This window comes from Bombina bombina, chromosome 7, assembly GCF_027579735.1.
Source record: "Bombina bombina isolate aBomBom1 chromosome 7, aBomBom1.pri, whole genome shotgun sequence".
Lineage (NCBI taxonomy): Eukaryota > Metazoa > Chordata > Amphibia > Anura > Bombinatoridae > Bombina > Bombina bombina.
Genome location: NC_069505.1, coordinates 488,771,998 through 488,797,791, shown reverse-complemented (window position 1 = coordinate 488,797,791; position 25,794 = coordinate 488,771,998). Strand labels below are relative to the sequence as shown.

At 38.9% G+C, this 25,794-nt stretch overlaps 1 protein-coding gene across 1 annotated transcript in view; it reads left to right on the top strand.

Moving 5' to 3' along the window:
* RYR1 (ryanodine receptor 1) overlaps window positions 1-25,794 on the top strand; it is a 250,295-nt gene that overhangs the window by 108,567 nt on the left and 115,934 nt on the right. Inside the window, 11 exon segments of the mRNA XM_053721620.1 lie at window positions 489-597; window positions 720-863; window positions 8,972-9,245; window positions 11,593-11,707; window positions 12,713-12,845; window positions 12,940-13,034; window positions 13,585-13,720; window positions 19,811-19,997; window positions 20,271-20,382; window positions 20,570-20,690; window positions 20,810-20,979. Of these exon segments, the coding sequence (XP_053577595.1) occupies window positions 489-597; window positions 720-863; window positions 8,972-9,245; window positions 11,593-11,707; window positions 12,713-12,845; window positions 12,940-13,034; window positions 13,585-13,720; window positions 19,811-19,997; window positions 20,271-20,382; window positions 20,570-20,690; window positions 20,810-20,979 (1,596 nt within the window).

The window sequence follows — 25,794 nt, the reverse complement described above, 5'->3', positions numbered from 1 at the left end:
ATGTCTATGGGGAAATCGTGCATGAGCACGTTCGACCAGCTCACCGCTGACTTAAGCAGCGCTGCTATTGGAGTGCGGTATGGAGCAAAATTTTGCTCTACGCTCACTTCTTGCCTTTTAACGCCGGATTTGTAAACACCTGTAATACCAGCGCTGCAGGTAAGTGAGCGGTGAGAAAAAACTGCTCGTTAGCACCGCACAGCTCTTAACGCAAAACTCGTAATCTCGCCGTTAATCTTTCTTCTCTTCAAAGTCACACTTCTTCATAGTTTTTTCTTAGACTTTAAACAGCTATGCTGAAGGATGATAGCTGGTCTACATATTTTTAGTTCAATTACAATAAATATTCCATCTTTGCCTAGAATCAGTTCTACTAAATTGCTTCTTTTTATCTCTTGATTTATGAAAAATTCACTTGATCCATAATCTTAAGAATCAACATTTATTTTATCCAGCTATTTCATATGAATACATATTAATTTCCCCAGATTAACATGCTAATGAACTTTAAGAACATGCTAGAGGAAGATTGCCCTGTGCCAGTGGAGATCCGTGATGAACTTGTTGAGTTCCACACAGACTTGCTTTCTCATTGTGGTAAGATTATTTTGTATTATCTTTTTACATCCTAGATTTGTTTTTATTTGTATCATGATACAGAAGATGAGTATTTCTACTGCAGTATTTTTATGGCTTTTAATCTCTTTTTATGCTCACAGGGGTCCATATAGAGGGGGAAGAGGAAGAAGAACAGGAAGACACAAGTCTGCACCGGCGCCTAATGAACTTAGTGGAGAAAGTGAGAAACTTGAGAGGGAAGAAGGAGGAACCAGAACCTGAGCCTGAGGAGGAACCTAAACCCAGTAAGTGGAAGGGATGAATTCATGGAGAGGTTGAGGATGGGTCAGGAGTGTTTGTGACCTCATCACACAATATGGTATCACTGGAATGCAGTCTAATCTATTGAACGGAAGTCTTGCTAACTTGAGTATCCTTGAATGTAGCCATACTTCTCAAGGACTTTCATTACTTGAAAGGCTGTCCAATAATTCAAAAGATCTTCCTATTTACTTGATTTAGGGGCTTATTCCTTTACATTTATTTCTGCTCTTTGGGCATCAGTCAGTCCCACTGGAATACAGTCTCAAATACTAAACATTTGTATCATACACTGATGGGATCAGTGTTGACACTAACAAAACTATAACAACAATCATTTTCATTTTACAAGAGTCTCACTCATTGGAAAATGGTCTCACATTTCTGAGCAGCATTACTTAGGGCTGGGTATTTAAAGGTATAGCAGCTCACTCTGTGGGCTGAACCATTTTACATAAGACCCCTGACCCTGAAGCCCCTTTGATGGCCACATACACAAATTAGATTAGACTTACATTATTTATTTTGCCCCTTTTCCATGTAATTTAGCTCTGAAAATTGTGAATTTTCTAATTTTCAGAACTGGCAAAGCACACTATAGACTTCTCAAGCCTAATCCTGCTGCATATCTACCCTAATTGGCTTCAGTATATAATAAGTACAAAACAATTCAGTGCATACTTAAATAAAGCCCGGATTGACTCCTTCAAATAACGCATGTGATAGGCGGAGTTTAGCTATTGAAAAATAGTTGCAACATATAAGGTGTCAATTTGTTTTACAAATGTTTATGTTTGGCTGATATGTTATTGTATAGCAAAAAAAACAGAAAAGTATTGTAATTATAAGGTGTATAGTTTACATTTAATCAATGAAAAAATATGTCTTCAAATAAATTTATTAAAATGAATAATATAGCTTTGTTAGCAAAAGTTGCTTTGTTTTATAGTCCACGTACACACACACTGAAAGGTCTATTAAGTACAATTAAATATATTTATCTTATATCCTCTGCTGTGGTCAGTTAGAGACAGAGGAAAAAGAGGCGCCGCACTGATCAAGCAATCACTGTGTAGAATGCCCCCCCACACACATTTTCTGAGAATAAAATCACATTACAATGTTTTAATAAGCATAATTAAATAGTTTATGGGAAATGCATTTTTTTATTTAAAGGGACATGAAACCCAATTCTTTTTCTTTCGAGATTCAGACAGAGAATACCATTTTAAAAAAAGTTTCCAATTTACTTCTGTAAATTGCTTTGTTCTCAGATTATTATTTGTTAAAGAGCTACCTAGGTAGGTAACGTGGACATGTCTGGAGCACTACATGGCAGGAAATGCTGCCAGATAGTGCTGTTGACACGTGCACACGTCTGAGCTTATCTTTCTGCTTTTCAACAAATGATACCAAGAAAATGAAGACAAATTGATAAAAGAAGTCAATTGGAAAGTTGTTTAAAATTGTATGTGTTATCTGAATTATAAAAGAAAAAATGTTGGGTGTATGTTCCTTTAATGCATAAGCATTTTCACAGTTGGAGGAATATTACAACAGACTTTGCCCATTTCAGCTGAAGATTAGCAGGTTCAGTGGAAATTTGTTTGTAAGCAAAACGAAATGATTATATTTTTCTATAGTTGGGGAGCAGTCTCGAGCAGGCTAACTGATGGGAAGCTGTATCACTCATTTATTGAGAGAATTTATCACGTCTGTAGTGTATACGATGTTCCCCCAACACATTCACCCTGTGTCTGCCCCCCCCCCCCCCCCCCGTGCATGATAGTCACTGACAGCTGGGGATAAGGTTTCTCATCCGTTTCACTCCATAGAGAGACACATGGCCTGAAATAGGTGCAACTGGGAATACTAGATGGAAGAAACTCTATGGCTGTGTGATGTAGACTCACCCAGACCAGTCTGTATATACATGTATGTGTGTAAATCTAGCAATCTATACTGGTTTTACATTTGAAAAAGATGCCTAGAAGGTTTATTAAAGACTATGGGCTCCATGTACTAAGCAGTCAGCGAGCTACCCGCAACAAATCTCGCGTCAAAACTCGCAAACTGATATGTACAAAGCCGTCAATTGTGTTAAAACTCGCATCTTTAAAATTGCGAGCGTACTTATCCGCCAAACCTCGCTACCGCTCCATTTTTCACTGTAATTAGACACATTTGACCACCAACTCGCCAAAAAACGAATGTACTAAAAAATCTATTTGTCCGCTCGCTACAATTTCCGCTCCCACCTCGCTATTTTTGCCTCGCCACCTTTTAGGTGGCGGGCAAGGTACAAAACAATAGGAAAGTCAATCTAGACGCCAGTCTAGACATATATAAAAGGCAGTAATATCAGCATTGTACTTACAGCATAACTGGCGTCTAATTTGTCTCTCATTTCCATGTACATAAATTGCGCCCAATTTGTCGACTGTAATTAAAGAGTAATCTATTTAAATTTGTATTGTTAGTTGTCAATCTTTATAATTATTTTTATATTAATATTTATATATTATCAGATCCAGATGAAGCCATATCCAAATTGTAAATAAATATTACAAAAATAACGCTCTGTTATCACTCTTCAAAAATTTTTGAACAATAATAAAGTTGTTTAGATAAGTTGAACTTTTATAGGAGCAAAATTCTATTCCCGCGACTACTATGATGTTCGTGACACCTTGCATGTCACGTGTTAATAATTGGCCAGACAATTCAACTAAAAGTTAAGTACCATCAGCTTAGTCGCGGCGAGCGAGGCGTCAAATTTATCAACAATCCGCAACTGCTCGCGGCGGGCTAGACTTGTCTATTTATTGGGGGAATATTAGTACATAGCGACAGCGGACACCATTTCGCCCGCGGCGAGTAACGGCGAGTTTATCCGCGTCTACAATGACGGATGAATTGACGGTTTAGTACATGGAGCCCTATGTTTTAATCAGTATTAAAGGGACATTAAACACTTTGAGATTGTAATATAAAATGATTATATATAAATCTGCAATATACTTTCATGATTTATTTTGTCCCCTTTTCCTGTAATTCCATTCTGAAATTGTGAGCTTTTCAGTTCCTGTTAGAAATGGAAGTGCAGAACACTGTTATATCCCACACAGCCATTGGCTGCGCACTCTAGTGACTTATTTATAACTGTCCCTAATTGGCCACAGCAGAGAAGGTAACCTAAGTTACAACATGGCAGCTCCCTTTGTTTTATAGACACTAAAACTTTACACTTAATTTGTCAATATTTAAACAGCTAATGAAACTTTAAAAAATACATCTACTTGTTATTCTCAGGGTAAACTTTGCGTTGAATGCATCATACTATCAAGTATTTATTTAGTGTGTAATGTCCCTTTTGAGGACCACTAAACACAGTATAATAGCACAATCTATAAACCTATAATAAAAAGACAATGCAAAAGCATTTAGTTTGAATTTCACATGACTAGTGTATATTTTAAATTTTAGTTTTATGGTCCTTCCCACTGCATCATGTGACAGCCATCAGCCAATCACAAAATGCATATATCCATATTCTGTGAATCTTACACATGCACAGTAGGATCTTGTGTCTCAGGAACTGTTCTTATAAATAGATTTTGCACATTTAGATAATGAAAGCGAATTGTAAAGTTGTGTGCTCTATCTGAAACATGAAAGTTAAATTTTGACGTAATAAATAAATAAATAAATTAATAATCAGTGTATATGTCTGAATAATATTTAAAACCGTGCACCCAGGAAATTGAATCCTTGTGGAGACTGACTTTCTGGAGAAACCTTGATATATAATATACAGTATGTATGTGTGTAGTGTAAAGAAGCATAGATACCTACATATACAGTATATCCTTGTATACATATAGGTTAGTATACAGACAAAGGGGGGGGGGGGGGGACAATGGCAATGAGAAAAAAAAAGCCTGTCCTTAAAGGGACATTGTACACTAGATTTTTCTTTGCATAAATGTTTTGTAGATGATCCATTTATATAGCCCATCTGGAAGTGTTTTTGTAACAATGTATAGTTTTGCTTATATTTTAATAACATTGGAATGATTTTCAGACTCCTAACCAATCCCCAAAGTACCAGATGTATACTGATGTATTCAGACTTCAGACTGCTTCTGTTTGTCTAAAGGGTCTTTTCATATGCAGGGGGGGTCTGCTTTTCTTGGTTTCCCAGCCCCTTTCACTGGGTGTTCCAGCCCAACCTCATCAACAATGCTACATTTGGAGCTTCTAAGCTTTAAAAGGTTTTATACTGGATGTTTATTTCAGTATCTGTGCATATTCTTCTTTATAGTAGTGTCTATTACATGCAGTTGTATAAAAATTGGTGTATACTGTCCCTTTAACTACCCCAAGTGATTGGCTGTTACAATATAGAGAGATGAAAAACAACACATATTCCACTAGTAGTCATATATAGCCCTGCTCAATAGAGGATATGTAAACTTATGAAAGACTTCCAGCCATTACTCACAGAGAATCTCACACTCAATTTTTTCTGCAACCCCCCTATCCTGGCATTCAAACAATGCAGAAGTTGGTCCAAGGAAAACTACCCTTTAGGAAAACAGTACATTCTGAATGACATCCCAGCCCTATAATAAACCTTAAAGGACCATTAAAGTGATGTTAAACTTTACATTTTAAAATCAGATCCAGTATCTAAGCTTTAATTGATCACTTCTAATGAATATGCGCTGTAACTTACTTTTTAATCTAGCCTCGCCATTCTAAAACACCTTGCTCTGTACAGCCCACTTCAAAACCCATTTTTCTGGTGAACTAACAGTTATCCAATCGGTGATCGAGATACAAAAAAGGTGTCGTAGGGCCAGAGCACTGATTGGTGAACAGTCAAAACCAGTAGCTTACAAAAAAATTGTTTTGAAGTGTTCAGCCGGAGCGCCAGGTATTAGGATGGCACAGCTATATTAAAAGGTAAATTACAGCACATCTTCATTAGAAGTGATCAATTAAATTCCATCTAAAATATCAGTAGATTTTAGACCTGTTTTTAAAACATGTAAAGTTTATCATCACTTTAAACTCAGCATTTCAACAAAACATAAAATGTTTCCATATTGAAAATAAAACATTATTACACTATACATTATTTATTATGCTTCCTTTTGCTGTAAAATACATCTAAACATTGTACTTGTTCCACTTTCTCCCAGGGAGGCTTGGGTTAATACTTTCAGCTAATTTATCAGTGAGGTTTAGTTTAGCCCCTCCTACCTCACATTCTCTGTACTCATTAAGGTGGATTATTGGTTTTGGATCAACAATCATGATAGGAAAATATTCTTTGTAATAGCAGTGAGCATACAATGTAGTTAAGTGTTAATATTATTGTGTATGTATAAATATATATTTAGCTATTAGAAAGAGATTAAAAGGAATATATGTCTGTTTATTTAAATACCTGTTAAATATTGTTTTACTAATTAACTAAGCTGAATCAGTACTTGGGACACTGAACCCAATTTTTTTCTTTCATGATTCAGATAGAGCAGCAGTTTTAAGCAACTTTCTAATTTACTCCTTTTATCAATTTTCTTCGTTCTCTTGCTATCTTTATTTAAAAAAGAAGGCATCTATGCTATTTTTTGGTTCAGTACACGGGACAGCACTTGTTTATTTGATGGGTAAATTTATCCACCAATCAGCAAGAACAACCCAGGTTGTTCGCCAAAAATGGGCTGGCGTCTAAACTTACATTCGTGCTTTTCATAAAAAGATACCAAGAGAATGAAGCAAATTTGATAATAGGAGTAAATTAGAAAGTTGCTTAAAATTGCATGCTCTGTCTGAATCACGAAAGAAATTTTTTTGGGTTCATTGTTCCTTTAAGAGAATAGAAGAGGGCAGCCTCTATCCTTAAAGGACCAGTAAAAAAAGTAGAATTGCATAATCAGCAAATGCATTATAAAAATACAATGCAGTAGAAATTAGTCTGAACTGTAAAATTTTGTCTGACAAATTTCAAAGTTATGTCTATTTCCACTCCCCCTGTATCATGTGACAGCTATCAGCCAATCACAAATGCATATAGTATATTCTGTGAATTCTTGCACATGCTCAGTATGAGCTGTTGACTCAACAAGTGTAAATATAAAAAGACTGTGCACATTTTGTTAATGGAAGTAAATTGGAAAGTCATTTAATATTGCATGCTCTATCTAAATCACCAAAGTTTAATTTTGACTTGAGTGTCCCTTTAACTGCACATGAGCAGACAGATGAGTCTGTGTATTAGTTTGTGATTGGTTAGCAAGGGTTCTTTTGTTCTGGGGGATAGGGAAATCTGTGAAAAAGAAAAAAAACATAAAATAATATGCTCATTTGAGAGAATAAATCAGCATTATTCATTGCAAAATTATTTTCAGATATGAAGGTGCATTATGGTTAAATGGTTATACTCATGTACATCTGCAAATGTTGTATACATACATGATACAGTGTAGTGCATGTGATATGGGATGTTATACGAGTAACACCAGCCAAAATCTGTGTCTTAAAATGTATCTGCACAGATGCTCTATCAAATATCACAGTGAAACCAAATACTGCAACCCAGTTGGACGCCATTTCACACAGGCTGGGCACTCCATTCAAAACCTCAAAATCAGGATTCTATTTTTATTGATATTATGACAGTGGTTGCTTTCACAGTAATATTCTACACAGCAATCTGCATGTGACATTCATCTTCACACAAAAAAATGCTAATGTATAATATGTACAATTTCATCTTGGAATTGTGATACCTGACCTGGTTTTAAAATGTGGTATTCCCTGTTTATTTTCTACTTTTATTTGCAGTGACTGTTAGACACAGCAAGTTAGATATTTGTTTCATAGATCAATAGAGCCACTAAACTTTTGAGTTATAGTTTAATATGACATTCAAAGACATTCAAGTGTTATAAAATGTAATTTGGAAGTTAAAAAAGTTAAAGGGACATACCAAGGGCCTGTTTTGGCCTAGGCAAACAAGGCACTTGCCTAGGGCGACAGATTTTGGGGGGCAGCACTTTCTGAGTCTTACTACACACACTGCGCTACACACACTCACTACACACACATGCTCACCATATACGCACTTGAAGATGAACATTTTCTTTGGGAATACCATGGGGAAAAAAAGTCACATTACACCCTCACAAAAAATATTATGGCCAACAATGCCTAAAACCTAGATGGAGGGGGCAACAGAATTGAGTTCCTAGGGCAGCACAAAACCTAAATAAGCCACTGGGACATACCCATATGCTAAATCACTTGAAAGTGATGCATCATAAGTGTAATAAAATGACAAGAAAATATCACCTGAGCACCTCTATGTAAAAAAAGAAGATATTTTACCTCAAAATTTCTTCAGCTCACAATAGTAAGTGCTCTGTGAACAATTATCCTTTAGCCACTGTCAGTTGCATGTTGGGGAAAAAAAACACCCAATCAGCTTTATCAGTACTGATGTCACACTTTATTATGGTATCATGAGATTTCACTTAAACCTTGTGAGATTTCATAGTAAACTTAGTTAAACTGAGGAGGTAAATAACATGATTGGGCCTGCACATGTCAGATGATTGCTCCCTTGCAAATCCCTGGACTAGTATCCTGATTGGCTGCTTAAAGTCCCTTTACAATGGGACGTGTCTACTGTGGACATTTTAGGGTAAATATCTTTAAGGTGATATTTTAGAGTCAGTTTTTTATAGCTTTGCTGTATCACTTTCAAGTACTTCAACATTTGTGTATCATGTCCCATTAATTAGTAATTTTAATATTGCCATTTGCTGGTTACATAATACTTTCTGCAAATAAATCCTTTCAAAAGTGAGGTTTTCTTAACTCACAGGTTTCTTCTTTACACTCACAGACCCCTCCCAATCTTTACAGGTCTCATCTTCGCATGTATAGGTGTCATAACCTCACAGGTCTCCTTTTTTTTTTTTTTTTTTTACATATACAGGGCTTTCTGAACTACAGAGGCCTGTTCTCATGTATACAGGTTCCCCAATGCTACAGATCTCTTATTTCTGTTCTGTTACAGGTACTCTGCAGGAGCTTATCTCTCATACCATGGTATACTGGGCTCAGGAGTCATTTATCCAGAACCCAGAGCTGGTGAGAGTCATGTTCAGTCTACTGCACCGTCAGTATGATGGGTTAGGTGAACTGATCCGTTCCTTACCCAAAGCTTACACCATCAATGCTGTATCTGTAGAGGACACAATGAACCTTCTGGAGAGTCTTGGGCAAATCAGATCCCTCCTTATTGTGCAGATGGGACCTGAGGAAGAGAATTTGATGATCCAAAGTATTGGGTAAGTGGCTGATTTTTCTTTCTTCTCTATGCAGTTGACCTTTTTTTAAAAAATTCTTTATCTATATTTTTTTGCAGCTTGTCCTTCAGTTTCTTCTGAGCTTCTCCTTCTGTCTGTTCTGAGCTTGTCCTTCAGTTTCTTCTGAGCTTGTCCTTCAGTTTCTTCTGAGCTTGTTCTTCAGTCTCTTCTGAGCTTGTCCTTCAGTCTCTTCTGAGCTTGTCCTTCTGTCTCTTCTGAGCTTGTCCTTCAGTTTCTTCTGATCTTGTTCTTCAGTTTCTTCTGAGCTTGTCCTTCTGTCTCTTCTGAGCTTGTCCTTCTGTCTCTTCTGAGCTTGTTTTTCTGTCTCTTCTGAGCTTGTTTTTCTGTCTTTTCTGAGCTTGTTTTTCTGTCTCTTCTGAGCTTGTTTTTCTGTATCTTCTGAGCTAGTCCTTCAGTTTCTTCTGAGCTATTCCTTCTGTCTCTTTTGAGCTTGTCCTTCAGTTTCTTCTGAGCTTCTCCTTCTATATGTTCTGAGCTTGTCCTTCAGTTTCTTCTGAGCTTGTCCTTCAGTTTCTTCTGAGCTTGTTCTTCAGTCTCTTCTGAGCTTGTCCTTCAGTCTCTTCTGAGCTTGTCCTTCTGTCTCTTCTGAGCTTGTCCTTCAGTTTCTTCTGATCTTGTTCTTCAGTTTCTTCTCAGCTTGTCCTTCTGTCTCTTCTGAGCTTGTCATTCAGTTTCTTCTGATCTTCTTCTTCAGTTTCTTCTGAGCTTGTCCTTCTGTCTCTTCTGAGCTTGTCCTTCAGTTTCTTCTGAGCTTGTTCTTCAGTCTCTTCTGAGCTTGTCCTTCAGTCTCTTCTGAGCTTGTCCTTCTGTCTCTTCTGAGCTTGTCCTTCAGTTTCTTCTGATCTTGTTCTTCAGTTTCTTCTCAGCTTGTCCTTCTGTCTCTTCTGAGCTTGTCATTCAGTTTCTTCTGATCTTGTTCTTCAGTTTCTTCTGAGCTTGTCCGTCTGTCTCTTCTGAGCTTGTCCTTCTGTCTCTTCTGAGCTTGTTTTTCCTGTCTCTTCTGAGCTTGTTTTTCTGTCTCTTCTGGGCTTGTTTTTCTGTCTCTTCTGAGCTAGTCCTTCAGTTTCTTCTGAGCTATTCCTTCTGTCTCTTTTGAGCTTGTCCTTCAGTTTGTTCTGAGCTTGTTCTTCAGTCTCTTCTGAGCTTGTCCTTCTGTCTCTTCTGAGGTTGTCCTGTCTCTTCTGAGCTTGTCCTTCTGTCTCTTCTGAGCTTGTCCTTCTATCTCTTCTGAGCTTGTTCATCAAGTCTCTTCTGAACTTGTCGTTTTGTCTCTTCTGAGCTTCTACTTCTGTCTCTTCTGAGCTTGTTCTTCTGTCTCCCCTGAGCTTGTTCTTCTGTCTCTTCTGAGCCTGTCCTTCTGTCTCTCATTTTCTCCTTCTCTCTCTCAATTTTTCCTTCTGTCTTATTCTATCTTTCAATACCTCCTCCTTTCCCTTTCGGAACATTTGCTTCAGTCTATCAACGTTTACCTATTAACATCTGCTTTTGTCTATTATAATTTCCTGCAGTCCCTCCATGTCTTTAGCCTTTAAACATGGTGTTCTATCATTACTGCAGCATCTTGTTGCCCCTCAGCAATCTCATCTGTCTCCTTCTCAGCATGTTCACTCTCAACAACTTTTGTCCCTCAAAATCTCCTTCTGTTCCTAAAAACCTCTCTCAGTCCATCAACCTCTTCTTTAAGCTTTTAACAGTTCCTGCTGACACCTTCTCAGCATCTTCTTCTGTTATAATATATCTTTCTTTTGTTTCTATCTGTCAAACAGCATTCTGTCTCTTGACATCTATTACTTACACTCAATAACGCCTTATTTTATGCCTCTCAAATTTTGAAAATTGTCCTCTGCAAATTCTTTTTGTTGTTCCCACCATTTTCAATTAATATCTCTGCTTCCTCACTGTGTTTCTAAGCCTCTTTCTCTCTGTATAAGATGCTTACCTAAGCTAAGGTCCAAGGGTCTTATTGCTGTCCTCCAGCTCATTTAAACTGCTCGTCCACTTCTCCAAATTGAGTCAAATGAACAAAAACAACGGGGAGGAATTTTTAAGTGATGTTTCAGTGGGAAATGCTCATTGTATAACATTACCATGCAGATACTGTGAAAACAAAAACAATGCCATATATGTTGATTAATCATTGCTCACTGACCCTTAGAGTAAAATTAAAATACAATGTGACCACACTTGTGAAAAAGTTGGACACCCCTACTCCATAACAATCATGTATCAGTATTTCCTGTATCTTTCTATCCAGAACTATCAATTATTTCTCCACTTAGCTGATCTCTCTCTCTTTTCCCTATACTAGAAATATTATGAACAACAAAGTCTTTTACCAGCACCCTAATCTGATGCGGGCTTTGGGAATGCATGAGACAGTTATGGAGGTGATGGTCAATGTACTGGGAGGTGGAGAGTCCAAGGTAAGGGGGAACCATTGTCCTACTGTTCAGATACTGATTTAATATCTCTTGATGGTAAAATTCCTAAATTATGCAATATTCATATAGATCTGGCATAACTTAAAGGGACAGTTTACTCAAAAAATGTCTCCCCTTAAATGTGTTCCCAAAGATCAACTTTACCTGTTGGTTTGTATTTTATTGTTTACAAGTATTTCCATTACCCTTATAATGGCATTTGCAATAGTTTATTTAGCCTGTGGTATCCCCACCCATCCTGAATATTTTTGGCCTCAAGGCCAAGCTGTGTTAAAACAGCCAGCAGAAAAAATTACACTCCCAGTGGGATATAGAAGAGATAAGGTAATACAATGTTTGTTTTCCATTGTTCTCTCCAAGTATTGGTGATTTGTTTTATGGATATATATAAGATAAAAAAGCAGGTATATGTACACAATGGGAAAGGGAAAGAGATATGATTTCACCTACAAGCTCAACCCATTTTATTAGGTAGTGGCTTCAAAACATAAAACCAGCTAATTCATATACACAAATAAACCTCAAAAAGTAAATTCTCATACATTTTATACTCTGCAGCTGGTATAAAAAGTAATTGGCAACACATTAAGGTAAAAACAATTTTACATTATACTCTCCCTTTAATGACAAAATATTTACAGAAAAAAATGAAAAATCTTGACAAAACAGCAATCTGTATTCAATAATCCAAAAAAACAGTGAGTCTCCAAGCATTCAAATCAAATTGTGTTTATTGTGGAGAACAGGAAAACCATAAAATCAAAGTAAGACTAGCAACATCTTCAGTCTTACGCGTTTCGGCTAGGAAAGCCTTAATCATAGACATCAAAACAGCAATCTGCCCATATCCATCTGGCTTTGTTTAAATGTAAATGTATCCAATTGTTTTGTAGCACCTCTCTCAATGCCAACAATATGCTTGTAAAAATGTTTCCATGTTGCATATCTTCTTTTTTTTTAATTAAAAAAAATATATTTTTTCCCCAGGAGATCCGATTCCCTAAGATGGTGACAAACTGCTGCAGATTTTTGTGCTATTTCTGCAGGATCAGTAGGCAGAATCAAAGAGCCATGTTTGACCATCTCAGCTATCTGCTGCAGAACAGTGGCATCGGTTTGGGTATGCTCTTCCTCTTTCTATATAGTAGTAGATATTCTGTGGTATACAAGCCACGGATAAAGAATTATTGACTCGCTATGCTCTCTCCTTTCAGGTATGAGAGGATCAACCCCATTAGATGTGGCTGCTGCCTCAGTGATTGATAACAATGAGCTTGCTCTGGCTCTCCAGGAGCAGGACTTGGAGAAGGTGGGTCATGGGTATCTACAAAGTGCCCACATATTACTTTGCCATTGACACTTTGTGTTGGCCCACTATAAAACATGTCTTCTCTTGTGTTATTAAAAATATTGTGCTTTTATGGAATTGATGAAAACATCTACTAATCTACAAATCTAAGTTAATCTTTCAGCTTTTGAAGGTTTGGTGGTCTATAGATACTTTTTTTTCCCTTTGGCTTTATTGAAAATTAAAACAATATGACATCAATGCAAAAAGTATAAACAATGAAATACAAGCATGGCTAACATTACAATATACGTCTATGACACATAAAGCCAATCAGTACAATAAGAACTTGATGGAACAAGTTTTTCATCTACAATCACCCCGTATAAAGTTTATAGCAAAATCATCTATTTGATGCATTAAAAGATAGAGACATTTTTGCAAAGACAATGTCATACTAACACAGTTTGTCCAATCCTCAAGGGTCAGTACTTCCATCTTCTTCCACAATCTATACATCCTTTTTATTTTCTTTCACCCCATTCACACAATTTTATTCTTTTATTATTAGGTTGTCTCTTACCTGGCAGGCTGTGGGCTTCAGAGTTGTCCTATGCTCCTTGCTAAAGGTTACCCTGATATTGGTTGGAATCCAGTAGGAGGAGAACGTTATCTGGACTTCCTGCGCTTTGCTGTCTTTGTGAATGGTGGGTGATGTCAATGGAGAAGTTTTTATTTCTTGTTTGTTTTTCTCTTGTTAAGTGTATTCAGTCCACGGGTCATCCATTACTTATGGGATATATTCCCTTCCCAACAGGAAGTTGCAAGAGGATCACCCAAAGCAGAGCTGCTATATAGCTCCTCCCCTCACATGTCATACCCAGTCATTCTCTTGCAACCCTCAACATAGATGGAGGTCTTGAGAGGAGTGTGGTGTTTTATACTTAATTATTTCTTCAATCAAAAGTTTGTTATTTTTAAATGGCACCGGAGTGTGCTGTTTTTTTCTCAGGCAGTATTTGGAAGAAGAATCTGCCTGCGTTTTCTATGATCTTAGCAGAAGTAACTAAGATCCACTGGCTGTTCTCGCACATTCTGAGGAGTGGGGTAACTTCAGAAAGGGAATAGCGTGCGGGGTCTCCTGCAAATAAGGTATGTGCAGTAAAATATTTTTCTAAGGAATGGAATTGACTAAGAAAATACTGCTGATACCGATGTAATGTAAGTAAAGCCTTAAATGCAGTGATAGCGACTGGTATCAGGCTGATTAATGTATATGCAGTGAAGTAATGGAATTTGACTAAGAAAATGCTGCTAATACTGAAGTAATGTAATAAGTCTTAAATGCAGTGGAAGGACTGGTATCAGGCTTATCAATAGAGATACATACTCTTTAAAAAAGGATGTTTAAAACGTTTGCTGGCATGTTTAATCATTTTTGTGAGGTACATTGGTGATAAAACTTATTGGGGCATGAATTTTTCCACATGGCTGACTTATATTTCTGCATAGAAACAGTTAACTGAGGCTTCCCACTGTTGTAATAATGAGTGGGAGGGGCCTATTTTAGCGCTTTTTTGCGCAGTAAAAATTCAGTCTCAGTCTTCCTGCTTCTTCCTGCATGACCCAGGACGTCTCTAGAGAGCTCAAGGGACTTCAAAAGTCCTGTGACAGTGTGTTTGACTGTGTTAAAAAACGTTTTTTTCTCTATTGATTATCCGTTTTGGGTATTAAGGGGTTAATCATCCATTTGCAAGTGGGTGCAATGCTCGGCTAACTTAATACATTTACTGTGAAAATTTGGTTGCTATAACTGATTTGGTTCATTGTTATTTCAACTGTGACAGTTTTTTGTGCTTCTTAAAGGCGCAGTAGCGTTTTCTATATTGCTTGTAAATTTATTTTAAAGTGTTTTCCAAGCTTGCTAGTCTCACTGCTAGTCTGTTTAAACATGTCTGACACAGATGAATCTGTTTGTTCACTATGTTTGAAGGCCAGTGTGGAGCCCCATAGAAATATGTGTACTAAATGTATTGATTTCACTTTAAATAATAAAGGTCAGTCTTTATCTGTAAAGGAATTATCACCGGACAACGAGGGGGAAGTTATGCCGACTAACTCTCCTCACGTGTCAGTACCTTTGTGATATTGTGGCGCCAAGTACATCAGAGACGCCCATACAAATCACTTTACAAGACATGGCTACTATTATGAATAATACCCTGACATTATCTAAATTGCCAGAATTAAGAGGCAAGCCCGACTGCTCTGGGATAAGGACAGAGCGCGCTGGTGCTGTGAGAGCCATGTCCGATACTGCGTCACAGTTTGCAGAACATGAGGATGGAGAGCTTCATTCTGTGGGTGACGGATCTGATCCAGGGAAACCTGATTCAGAGATCTCGAATTTTAAATTTAAGCTTGAGAACCTCCGTGTATTGCTAGGGGAGGTTTTAGCGGCTCTGAATGACTGTAACACAGTTGCAATTCCAGAGAAATTATGTAGGCTGGATAGATACTATGCGGTGCCGGTGTGTACTGACGTTTTTCCTATACCTAAAAGGCTTACAGAAATTATTAGCAAGGAGTGGGATAGACCCGGTGTGCCCTTTTCCCCACCTCCTATATTTAGGAAAATGTTTCCAATAGACGCCACTACACGGGACTTATGGCAGACGGTCCCTAAGGTGGAGGGAGCAGTTTCTACTTTAGCTAAGCGTACCATTATCCCGGTGGAGGATAGTTGTGCTTTTTCGGATCCAATGGCTAAAAAATTAGAAGGTTACCTTAAGAAAATGTTTGTTCAACAAGGTTTTATCTTACAGCCCCTTGCATGCATTGCGCCTGTCACTGCTGCTGCGGCATTCTGGTTTGAGTCTCTAGAAGAGGCCATTCACACAGCTCCATTGGATGAAATTATGGACAAGCTTAAAGCACTTAAGCTAGCTAATGCATTTGTTTCTGATGCCATTGTACATTTAACTAAACTAACGGCTAAGAACTCCGGATTCGCCATCCAGGCGCGCAGAGCGCTATGGCTTAAATCCTGGTCAGCTGACGTGACTTCTAAATCTAAATTGCTTAATATTCCTTTCAAGGGGCAAACCTTATTCGGGCCCGGCTTGAAAGAAATTATCGCTGACATTACTGGAGGTAAGGGTCATACTCTTCCTCAGGACAGGGCGAAATCAAAGGCCAAACAGTCTAATTTTCGTGCCTTTCGAAACTTCAAGGCAGGAGCAGCATCAACTTCCTCCGCTCCAAAACAGGAAGGAACTGTTGCTCGTTACAGACAGGCCTGGAAAACTAACCAGTCCTGGAACAAGAGCAAGCAGGCCAGAAAACCTACTACTGCCCCTAAGACAGCATGAAGGGATGGCCCCCTATCCGGAAACGGATCTAGTGGGGGGCAGACTTTCTCTCTTCGCCCAGGCGTGGGCAAGAGATGTCCAGGATCCCTGGGCGTTGGAGATCATATCTCAGGGATATCTTCTGGACTTCAAAGCTTCTCCTCCACAAGGGAGATTTCAAGGTTTCTTTCAAGGTTATCAGCAAACCAAATAAAGAAAGAGGCATTTCTACGCTGTGTACAAGACCTCTTAGTAATGGGGGTGATCCACCCAGTTCCGCGGACGGAACAAGGGCAAGGATTTTACTCAAATCTGTTTGTAGTTCCCAAGAAAGAGGGAACCTTCAGACCAATCTTGGACTTAAAGATCTTAAACAAATTCCTAAGAGTTCCATCATTCAAAATGGAAACTATTCGAACCATCCTACCCATGATCCAAGAGGGTCAGTACATGACCACAGTGGACTTAAAGGATGCCTACCTTCACATACCGATTCACAAAGATCATTATCGGTACCTAAGATTTGCCTTTCTAGACAGGCATTACCAGTTTGTAGCTCTTCCCTTCAGGTTAGCTACGGCCCCGAGAATTTTTACAAAGGTTCTGGGCTCACTTCTGGCGGTTCTAAGACCGCGAGGCATAGCGGTGGCTCCATATCTAGACGACATTCTGATACAAGCGTCAAGTTTTCAAATTGCCAAATCTCATACAGAGATAGTTCTGGCATTTCTGAGGTCGCATGGGTGGAAGGTGAACGTGGAAAAGAGTTCTCTATTACCACTCACAAGAGTCTCCTTCCTAGGGACCCTTATAGATTCTGTAGAGATGAAAATTTACCTGACGGTGTCCAGGTTATCAAAACTTCTAAATGCTTGCCGTGTCCTTCATTCCATTCCACGCCCGTCAGTGGCTCAGTGCATGGAAGTAATCGGCTTAATGGTAGCGGCAATGGACATAGTGCCATTTGCGCGCCTGCATCTCAGACCGCTGCAATTATGCATGCTAAGTCAGTGGAATGGGGATTACTCAGATTTGTCCCCTCTACTAAATCTGGATCAAGAGACCAGAGATTCTCTTCTCTGGTGGCTTTCTCGGGTCCATCTGTCCAAGGGTATGACCTTTCGCAGGCCAGATTGGACGATTGTAACAACAGATGCCAGCCTTCTAGGTTGGGGCGCAGTCTGGAATTCCCTGAAGGCTCAGGGATCGTGGACTCAGGAGGAGAAACTCCTCCCAATAAATATTCTGGAGTTAAGAGCAATATTCAATGCTCTTCTAGCTTGGCCTCAGTTAGCAACACTGAGGTTCATCAGATTTCAGTCGGACAACATCACGACTGTGGCTTACATCAACCATCAGGGGGGAACCAGGAGTTCCCTAGCGATGTTAGAAGTCTCAAGGATAATTCGCTGGGCAGAGTCTCACTCTTGCCACCTGTCAGCGATTTACATCCCAGGCGTGGAGAACTGGGAGGCGGATTTTCTAAGTCGCCAGACTTTTCATCCGGGGGAGTGGGAACTTCATCCGGAGGTGTTCGATCAGCTGGTTCATCGTTGGGGCAAACCAGAACTGGATCTCATGGCATCTCGCCAGAACGCCAAGCTTCCTCGTTACGGATCCAGGTCCAAGGACCCGGGAGCGGCGCTGATAGATGCTCTAGCAGCCCCTTGGGTTTTCAACATGGCTTATGTGTTTCCACCGTTTCCGCTGCTGCCTCGACTGATTGCCAAGATCAAACAGGAAAGAGCATCAGTGATTCTGATAGCGCCTGCGTGGCCACGCAGGACCTGGTATGCAGACCTAGTGGACATGTCGTCCTGTCCACCATGGTCTCTGCCTCTGAGGCAGGACCTTCTAATACAAGGTCCTTTCAACCATCCAAATCTAATTTCTCTGAGGCTGACTGCATGGAGATTGAACGCTTGATCCTATCAAAGCGTGGCTTCTTGGAGTCAGTTATTGATACCTTAATACAGGCACGGAAGCCTGTTACCAGAAAAATTTATCATAAGATATGGCGTAAATATTTATATTGGTGCGAATCCAAGAGTTACTCATGGAGTAAGGTTAGGATTCCTAGAATATTGTCCTTTCTACAAGAGGGTTTAGAAAAGGGCTTATCTGCTAGTTCGTTAAAGGGACAGATTTCTGCTCTGTCTATTCTTTTACACAAACGTCTGGCAGAAGTTCCAGACGTCCAGGCTTTTTGTCAGGCTTTGGCTAGGATTAAGCCTGTGTTTAAGACTGTTGCTCCGCCGTGGAGCTTAAACTTGGTTCTTAAAGTTCTTCAAGGTGTTCCGTTTGAACCCCTTCATTCCATTGATATTAAGCTTTTATCTTGGAAAGTTCTGTTTTTGATGGCTATTTCCTCGGCTCGAAGAGTCTCTGAGTTATCTGCCTTACATTGTGATTCTCCTTATCTGATTTTCCATTCAGACAAGGTAGTTCTGCGTACTAAACCTGGGTTTTTACCTAAGGTAGTTTCAAACAGGAATATCAATCAGGAGATTGTTGTTCCTTCATTATGTCCTAATCCTTCTTCAAAGAAGGAACGACTTTTGCATAATCTGGATGTAGTCCGTGCCCTGAAGTTCTATTTACAGGCAACTAAAGATTTTCGTCAAACTTCTTCCCTGTTTGTCGTTTACTCTGGACAGAGGAGAGGTCAAAAAGCTTCGGCAACCTCTCTCTCCTTTTGGCTTCGTAGCATAATACGTTTTGCCTATGAGACTGCTGGACAGCAGCCCCCTGAAAGAATTACAGCTCATTCCACTAGAGCTGTGGCTTCCACCTGGGCCTTTAAGAATGAGGCCTCTGTTGAACAGATTTGCAAGGCTGCGACTTGGTCTTCGCTTCACACCTTTTCAAAATTTTACAAATTTGACACTTTTGCTTCTTCGGAGGCTGTTTTTGGGAGAAAGGTTCTACAGGCAGTGGTTCCTTCCGTTTAAGTTCCTGCCTTGTCCCTCCCATCATCCGTGTACTTTAGCTTTGGTATTGGTATCCCATAAGTAATGGATGACCCGTGGACTGAATACACTTAACAAGAGAAAACATAATTTATGCTTACCTGATAAATTTATTTCTCTTGTAGTGTATTCAGTCCACGGCCCGCCCTGTCTTTTTTAAGGCAGATCTAAATTTTAATTAAAACTCCAGTCACAACTGCACCCTATGATTTCTCCTTTCTTGTCTTGTTTCGGTCGAATGACTGGATATGACATGTGAGGGGAGGAGCTATATAGCAGCTCTGCTTTGGGTGATCCTCTTGCAACTTCCTGTTGGGAAGGGAATATATACCATAAGTAATGGATGACCCATGGACTGAATACACTACAAGAGAAATAAATTTATCAGGTAAGCATAAATTATGTTTTTTGGGGGGAAATAAGAAATATAAAGAATGTCATTAATTAAATTTTAAATTCTTATTTTTTATTGTTACAGGTGAAAGCGTGGAGGAAAATGCCAATGTTGTGGTGCGTCTTTTAATCCGGCGCCCAGAGTGCTTCGGTCCTGCACTGCGAGGAGAGGGAGGCAATGGTTTACTTGCTGCCATTGAGGAAGCCATCAAGATCTCTGAAGATCCAGCCAGAGATGGACCCACCGTCAAGAAGGACCGACGAAGGGAGCTGTGTGTACAAACCAATGTCTATGTCTCTCTGGACTCCCAATTTCACATCTGTCTTTCTCTACATCTTTTTCTCACTCATATCACACATTTTTTGCTTCTCTTATTATTATTTTTTATCCGCTTTCCCACTTCCCTTTCATATTTGTCCACCACTTAGAAGTATTATTCTGAACTTGGTACTTCTGTAAATTCTATCATATTCATTTTTCTTTATGACTACATTTTTAAAGACCCTTCTGTCTCTAAAGCTCATTTATCAATTTCTTTATTCAGATATGGAGGTGAAGAAGTTCATGAAGAAAACCGTGTCCACCTTGGCAATGCCATCATGTCCTTCTATGCAGCTTTGATCGATCTCCTTGGGCGCTGTGCTCCAGAAATGCATGTGAGGAAATTAGATCTTTAAGCACAAATATTCCATTTTTGTTCCTTTCTTGCCCTCTTTAACCTCTGTTATTTGATTCTCATTTTTAGTCTTTCATTTCTCTTATACATCTCCCCATCTTACATTTCTCATACCAAATCTGTTATTATTAATCTACTTTCTATCCTCACTTTCTTTTTTTCTCTAGCTAATTCAAGCTGGTAAGGGAGAAGCTTTGAGGATCCGTGCCATCCTGCGATCTTTAGTGCCCATTGAGGATCTAGTTGGAGTTATCAGCCTTGCGCTGCAGATTCCAGCCTTTGGAAAAGGTAAAGATTAAGGCAGTCAGATATTCACATTATGTTTTTTTTGGCTATTATTCTAGAACTCTAGGGTTTTAACAAGATATATGTTTATCTGACGACTTTTTATTTCCCCATAACACCAGATGGAAATATCATTGAGCCAAAGATGTCTGCCAGCTTTGTGCCAGATCACAAAGCACCAATGGTCCTGTTTCTTGATCGTGTCTATGGTATAGAAAACCAGGATTTCCTACTTCAGGTCCTTGAGGTTGGTTTCTTACCAGACATGAGAGCAGCAGCCTCTTTAGATACGGTGAGTGATGATTGTGGCAACATAATATTTAACAACTTAGTTGTAAAGGTTTAGTGGTTTTAACATAGAATTTAGTATTTAAAATTAAAAATCCAGTTCAATTAAAGTGAATGTAAATTTTGATGCTTAAGTGCCCGGTTTTTAAAAATTCGATTAAAAATAGGGGCACTTTAATTAATTAAATTTACATTTCTTTCATGTAATTGGCAAGAGTCCATGAGCTAGTGACGTATGGGATATACAATCCTACCAGGAGGGGCAAAGTTTCCCAAACCTCAAAATGCCTATAAATACACCCCTCACCACACCCACAATTCGGTTTTACAAACTTTGCCTCCTATGGAGGTGGTGAAGTAAGTTTGTGCTAAGATTTTGATATGCGCTTCTCAGCATTGTTGAAGCCCGATTCCTCTCAGAGTACAGCGAATGTCAGAGGGACGTGAAGGGAGTATCACTTATTGAATACGATGATTTCCCTAACGGGGGTCTATTTCATGGGTTCTCTGTTATCGGTCGTAGAGATTCATCTCCTACCTCCCTTTTCAGATCGACAATATACTCTCAATTTACCATTACCTCTACTGATAACTGTTTCAGTACTGGTTTGGCTATCTGCTATATGTGGATGGGTGTCTTTTAGTAAGTATGTTTTTTATTACTTTAGACACCTCAGCTATGGTTTGGCACTTTATGCATTTATATAAAGTTCTAAATATATGTATTATACTTATATTTGCCATGAGTCAGGTTCATGTATTTCCTTCTGCAGACTGTCAGTTTCATATTTGGGGAATATAAACATTTTTTTGAGAAAAATTTTTTCTTACCTGGGGTTTAGTCTTTTTTTCAATTGACTACTTCTTGCAAATTGCGGGTGGTATTAGGCCCGCGGTTGCGTCAAATGCTAAACTTTATTGCGTTATTCTTGGTGCGAGAATTTTTTTGCACGAAAAATACGTCTATGACGCAACTTCGTCATTTCCGGCGTCAAAGTTGACGCCGAAGCCTTACACACGGTTGCGTCATTAGTGGCGCGAATGTATCATTTACGGTTATTATTGGCGCCAAAAAAGTTTTCAGTTACGTTGTGCGTCATTCTTGGCGCCAAACTTTTCCATTATTTCAATACCCCATTGATGTTTGCCTCTTGCCTTTTTCTCTATCAGAGTGCTATGCTATTTGCATTTTTTCCCATTTCTGAAACTGTCATATAAGGAAATTGATAATTTTGCTTTATATGTTGTATTTTCTTTTACATTTTGCAAGATGTCTCAATCTGATCCTGCCTCAGAAGTTTCTGCTGGAACATTGCTGCCTGACATCAGTTCTACCAAAGCTAAGTGCATTTGTTGTAAAATTGTGGAAATTATTTCGCCGAATGTCATTTGTAATAGTTGTCATGATAAACATTTACATGCAGATAGTGTGTCCATCAGTAATAGTACATTGCCAGTTGCAGGTCCTTCAACTTCTAATGTACATGATATACCTGTAAATTTTAAAGAATTTGTTTCTGATTCTATCCAGAAGGCTTTGTCTGCATTTCCACCTTCTAATAAACATAAAAGGTCTTTTAAAACTTCTCATTCAGTTGATGAAATTTCAAATGACTAACAGCATAATAATTTATCCTCTTCTGATGAGGATCTATCTGATACAGAAGATCCTTCCTCAGACATTGACACTGACAAATCTACTTATTTATTTAAAATAGAGTATATGCGTTCTTTATTAAAAGAAGTGTTAATTACTTTGGCTATTGAGGTAACCAGTCCTCTTGACGTTCAGTCTAATAAACGTTTAAATGCTGTTTTTAAACCTCCTGTGGTTTCTCCAGGGGTTTTTCCTATTCCTGAGGCTATTTCTGATATGATTTCTAAGGAATGGAATAAGCCAGGTACTTCTTTTATTCCTTCTTCAAGGTTTAAAAAATTGTATCCTTTACCAGCAAATTCTATAGAGTTTTGGGAAAAAATCCACAAAGTTGATGGGGCTATTTCTACTCTTGCTAAACGTACCACTATTCCTATGGAAGATAGTATTTCCTTTAAGGATCCTTTAGATAGGAAGCTTGAATCTTATCTAAGGAAGGCCTATTTATATCCAGGTCATCTTCTCAGACCTGCAATTTCTTTGGCTGATGTTGCGGCTGCATCAACTTTCTGGTTGGAAAATTTAGCGCAACAAGAATTGGATTCTGACATATCTAGCACTATTCGCTTACTGCAATATGCTAATCATTTTATTTGTGATGCCATTTTTGATATTATCTAAATTGATGTTAGATCCATGTCTTTAGCTATATTAGCTAGAAGAGCTTTGTGGCTTAAATCTTGGAATGCTGATATGACATCTAAATCTAGATTACTATCTCTTTCTTTCCAAGGTAATAATTTATTTGATTCTCAGTTGGATTCTATTATTTCAACTGTCAATGGGGGAAAGGGAGTTTTTCTGCCTCAGGATAAAAAACCTAAGGGTAAATCTAAGGCTTCTAACCGTTTTCGTTCCTTTCGTCAAAATAAGGAACAAAAACTTAATCCTTCCCCCAAGGAATCTGTTTCCAATTGGAAGCCTTCCTCAAATTGAAATAAATCCAAACCATTTAAGAAACCAAAGTCCGCATGAAGGTGCGGCCCTCATTCCAGCTCAGCTGGTAGGGGGCAGATTAAGGGTTTTCAAGGATATTTGGATAAATTCTATCCAAAATCAATGGATTCAGAACATTGTCTCTCAAGGGTATCGAATAGGATTCAGAGTAAGACCGCCTGTGATTTTTTCTCTCGCGTATCCCAGCAAATCCAGTAAAATCTCATGCTTTCCTGAAGTGTGTTTCAGACCTGGAGTCTTCAAGGGTAATCATGCCAGTTCCTTTTCAGGAACAAGGTTTGGGGTTTTATTCAAATCTATTCATTGTCCCAAAAAAGGAAAATTTATTCAGACCAGTTCTGGATCTGAAAATTTTGAATCGTTATGTAAGAGTACCAACTTTCAAGATGGTGACTATAAGGACTATTCTGCCTTTTGTTCAGCGAGGACATTATATGTCCACAATAGACTTGCAGGATGCATACCTTCATATTCTGATTCATCCAGAACATTATCAGTTTCTGAGATTCTCTTTTCTAGACAAGCATTACCAATTTGTTGCTCTTGCATTTGGCCTAGCAACAGCTCCAAGAATCTTTTCAAAGGTTCTAGGTGCCCTACTCTCTGTAATCAGAGAACAGGGTATTGCGGTGTTTCCTTATTTGGACGATATCTTGGTACTAGTTCAGTCTTTACATTCTGCAGAATCTCACATGAATCAAATAGTGTTGTTTCTTCAGAAACATCTTTGGAGGATCAATTTACCAAAAAGTTTCTTGATTCCTTTTTAGGCTTCCAGATAGATTCAGTGTCCATGACTTTTTCTCTAACAGACAAGAGACGTTTAAAATTGATTGCAGCCTGCCGGCACCTTCAGTGTCAGTCATTCCTTTCAGTGGCTATGTGCATGGAAGTTTTAGGTCTCATGACTGCAGCATCGAACGCGATCCCCTTTGCTCGTTTTCACATGAGACCTCTACAGCTTTGTATGCTGAAGCAATGGTGCAGGGATTATACAAAGATATCACAATTAATATCCTTAAATCCCAATGTACGACACTCTCTGACGTGGTGGATAGATCACCATCGTTTAGTTCAAGGGGCTTCTTTTGTTCGGCCAACCTGGACTGTGATCACAACAGATGCGAGTCTTTCAGGTTGGGGAGCTGTTTGGGGATCTCTGACAGCACAAGGGGTTTGGAAATCTCAAGAGGCGAGATTACCAATAAATATTTTAGAACTCCATGCAATTCTCAGAGCTCTTCAGTTTTGGCCTCTGTTAAAGAGAGAACTGTTCATTTGTTTTCAGACAGACAATATCACAACAGTGGCATATGTCAATCATCAGGGTGGGACTCACAGTCCCCAAGCTATGAAAGAAGTATCTCAGATACTTGCTTGGGTGGAATCCTGCTCCTGTCTAATCTCTGCAGTGCATATCCCAGGTGTAGACAATTGGGAGGCGGATTATCTCAGCCGTCAGACTTTACATCCAGGGGAGTGGTCTCTCCATCCAGATGTGTTTTCTCAGATTGTTCAGATGTGGGGTCTTCCAGAGATAGATCTCATGGCCTCTCATCTAAACAAGAAACTTCCCAGATACCTGTCCAGGTCCAGGGATGTTCAGGCGGAAGCAGTGGATGCGTTGACACATCCTTGGTGTTATCATCCTGCTTAAATTTTCCCGCCTCTAGTTCTCCTTCCAAGAGTTATCTCCAAAATCATCATGGAACAATCATTTGTGTTGCTGGTGGCTCCAGCATGGCCACACAGGTTTTGGTATGCGGATCTGGTTTGGATGTCCAGTTGCCAGCCTTGGCCACTTCCGTTAAGGCCAGACCTACTGTCTCAAGGTCCGTTTTTCCATCAGGATCTCAAATAATTAAATTTGAAGGTATGGAAATTGAACACTTAGTACTAAGTCATAGAGGTTTCTCTGACTCAGTGATTAATAATTATGTTACAAGCTCATAAATCTGTCTCTAGAAAGATTTATTATAGAGTTTGGAAGACTTACATTACATGATGTTCTTCTCATAAATTCTCTTGGTATTCTTTTAGAATTCCTAGAATTTTACAGTTTCTTCAGGATGGTTTGGATAAGGGTTTGTCTGCAAGTTCCTTGAAGGGACGAATCTCTGCTCTTTCTGTTTTATTTCACAGAAAGATTGCTATACTTCCTGATATTCACTGTTTTGTACAGGCTTTAGTTCGTATTAAGCCTGT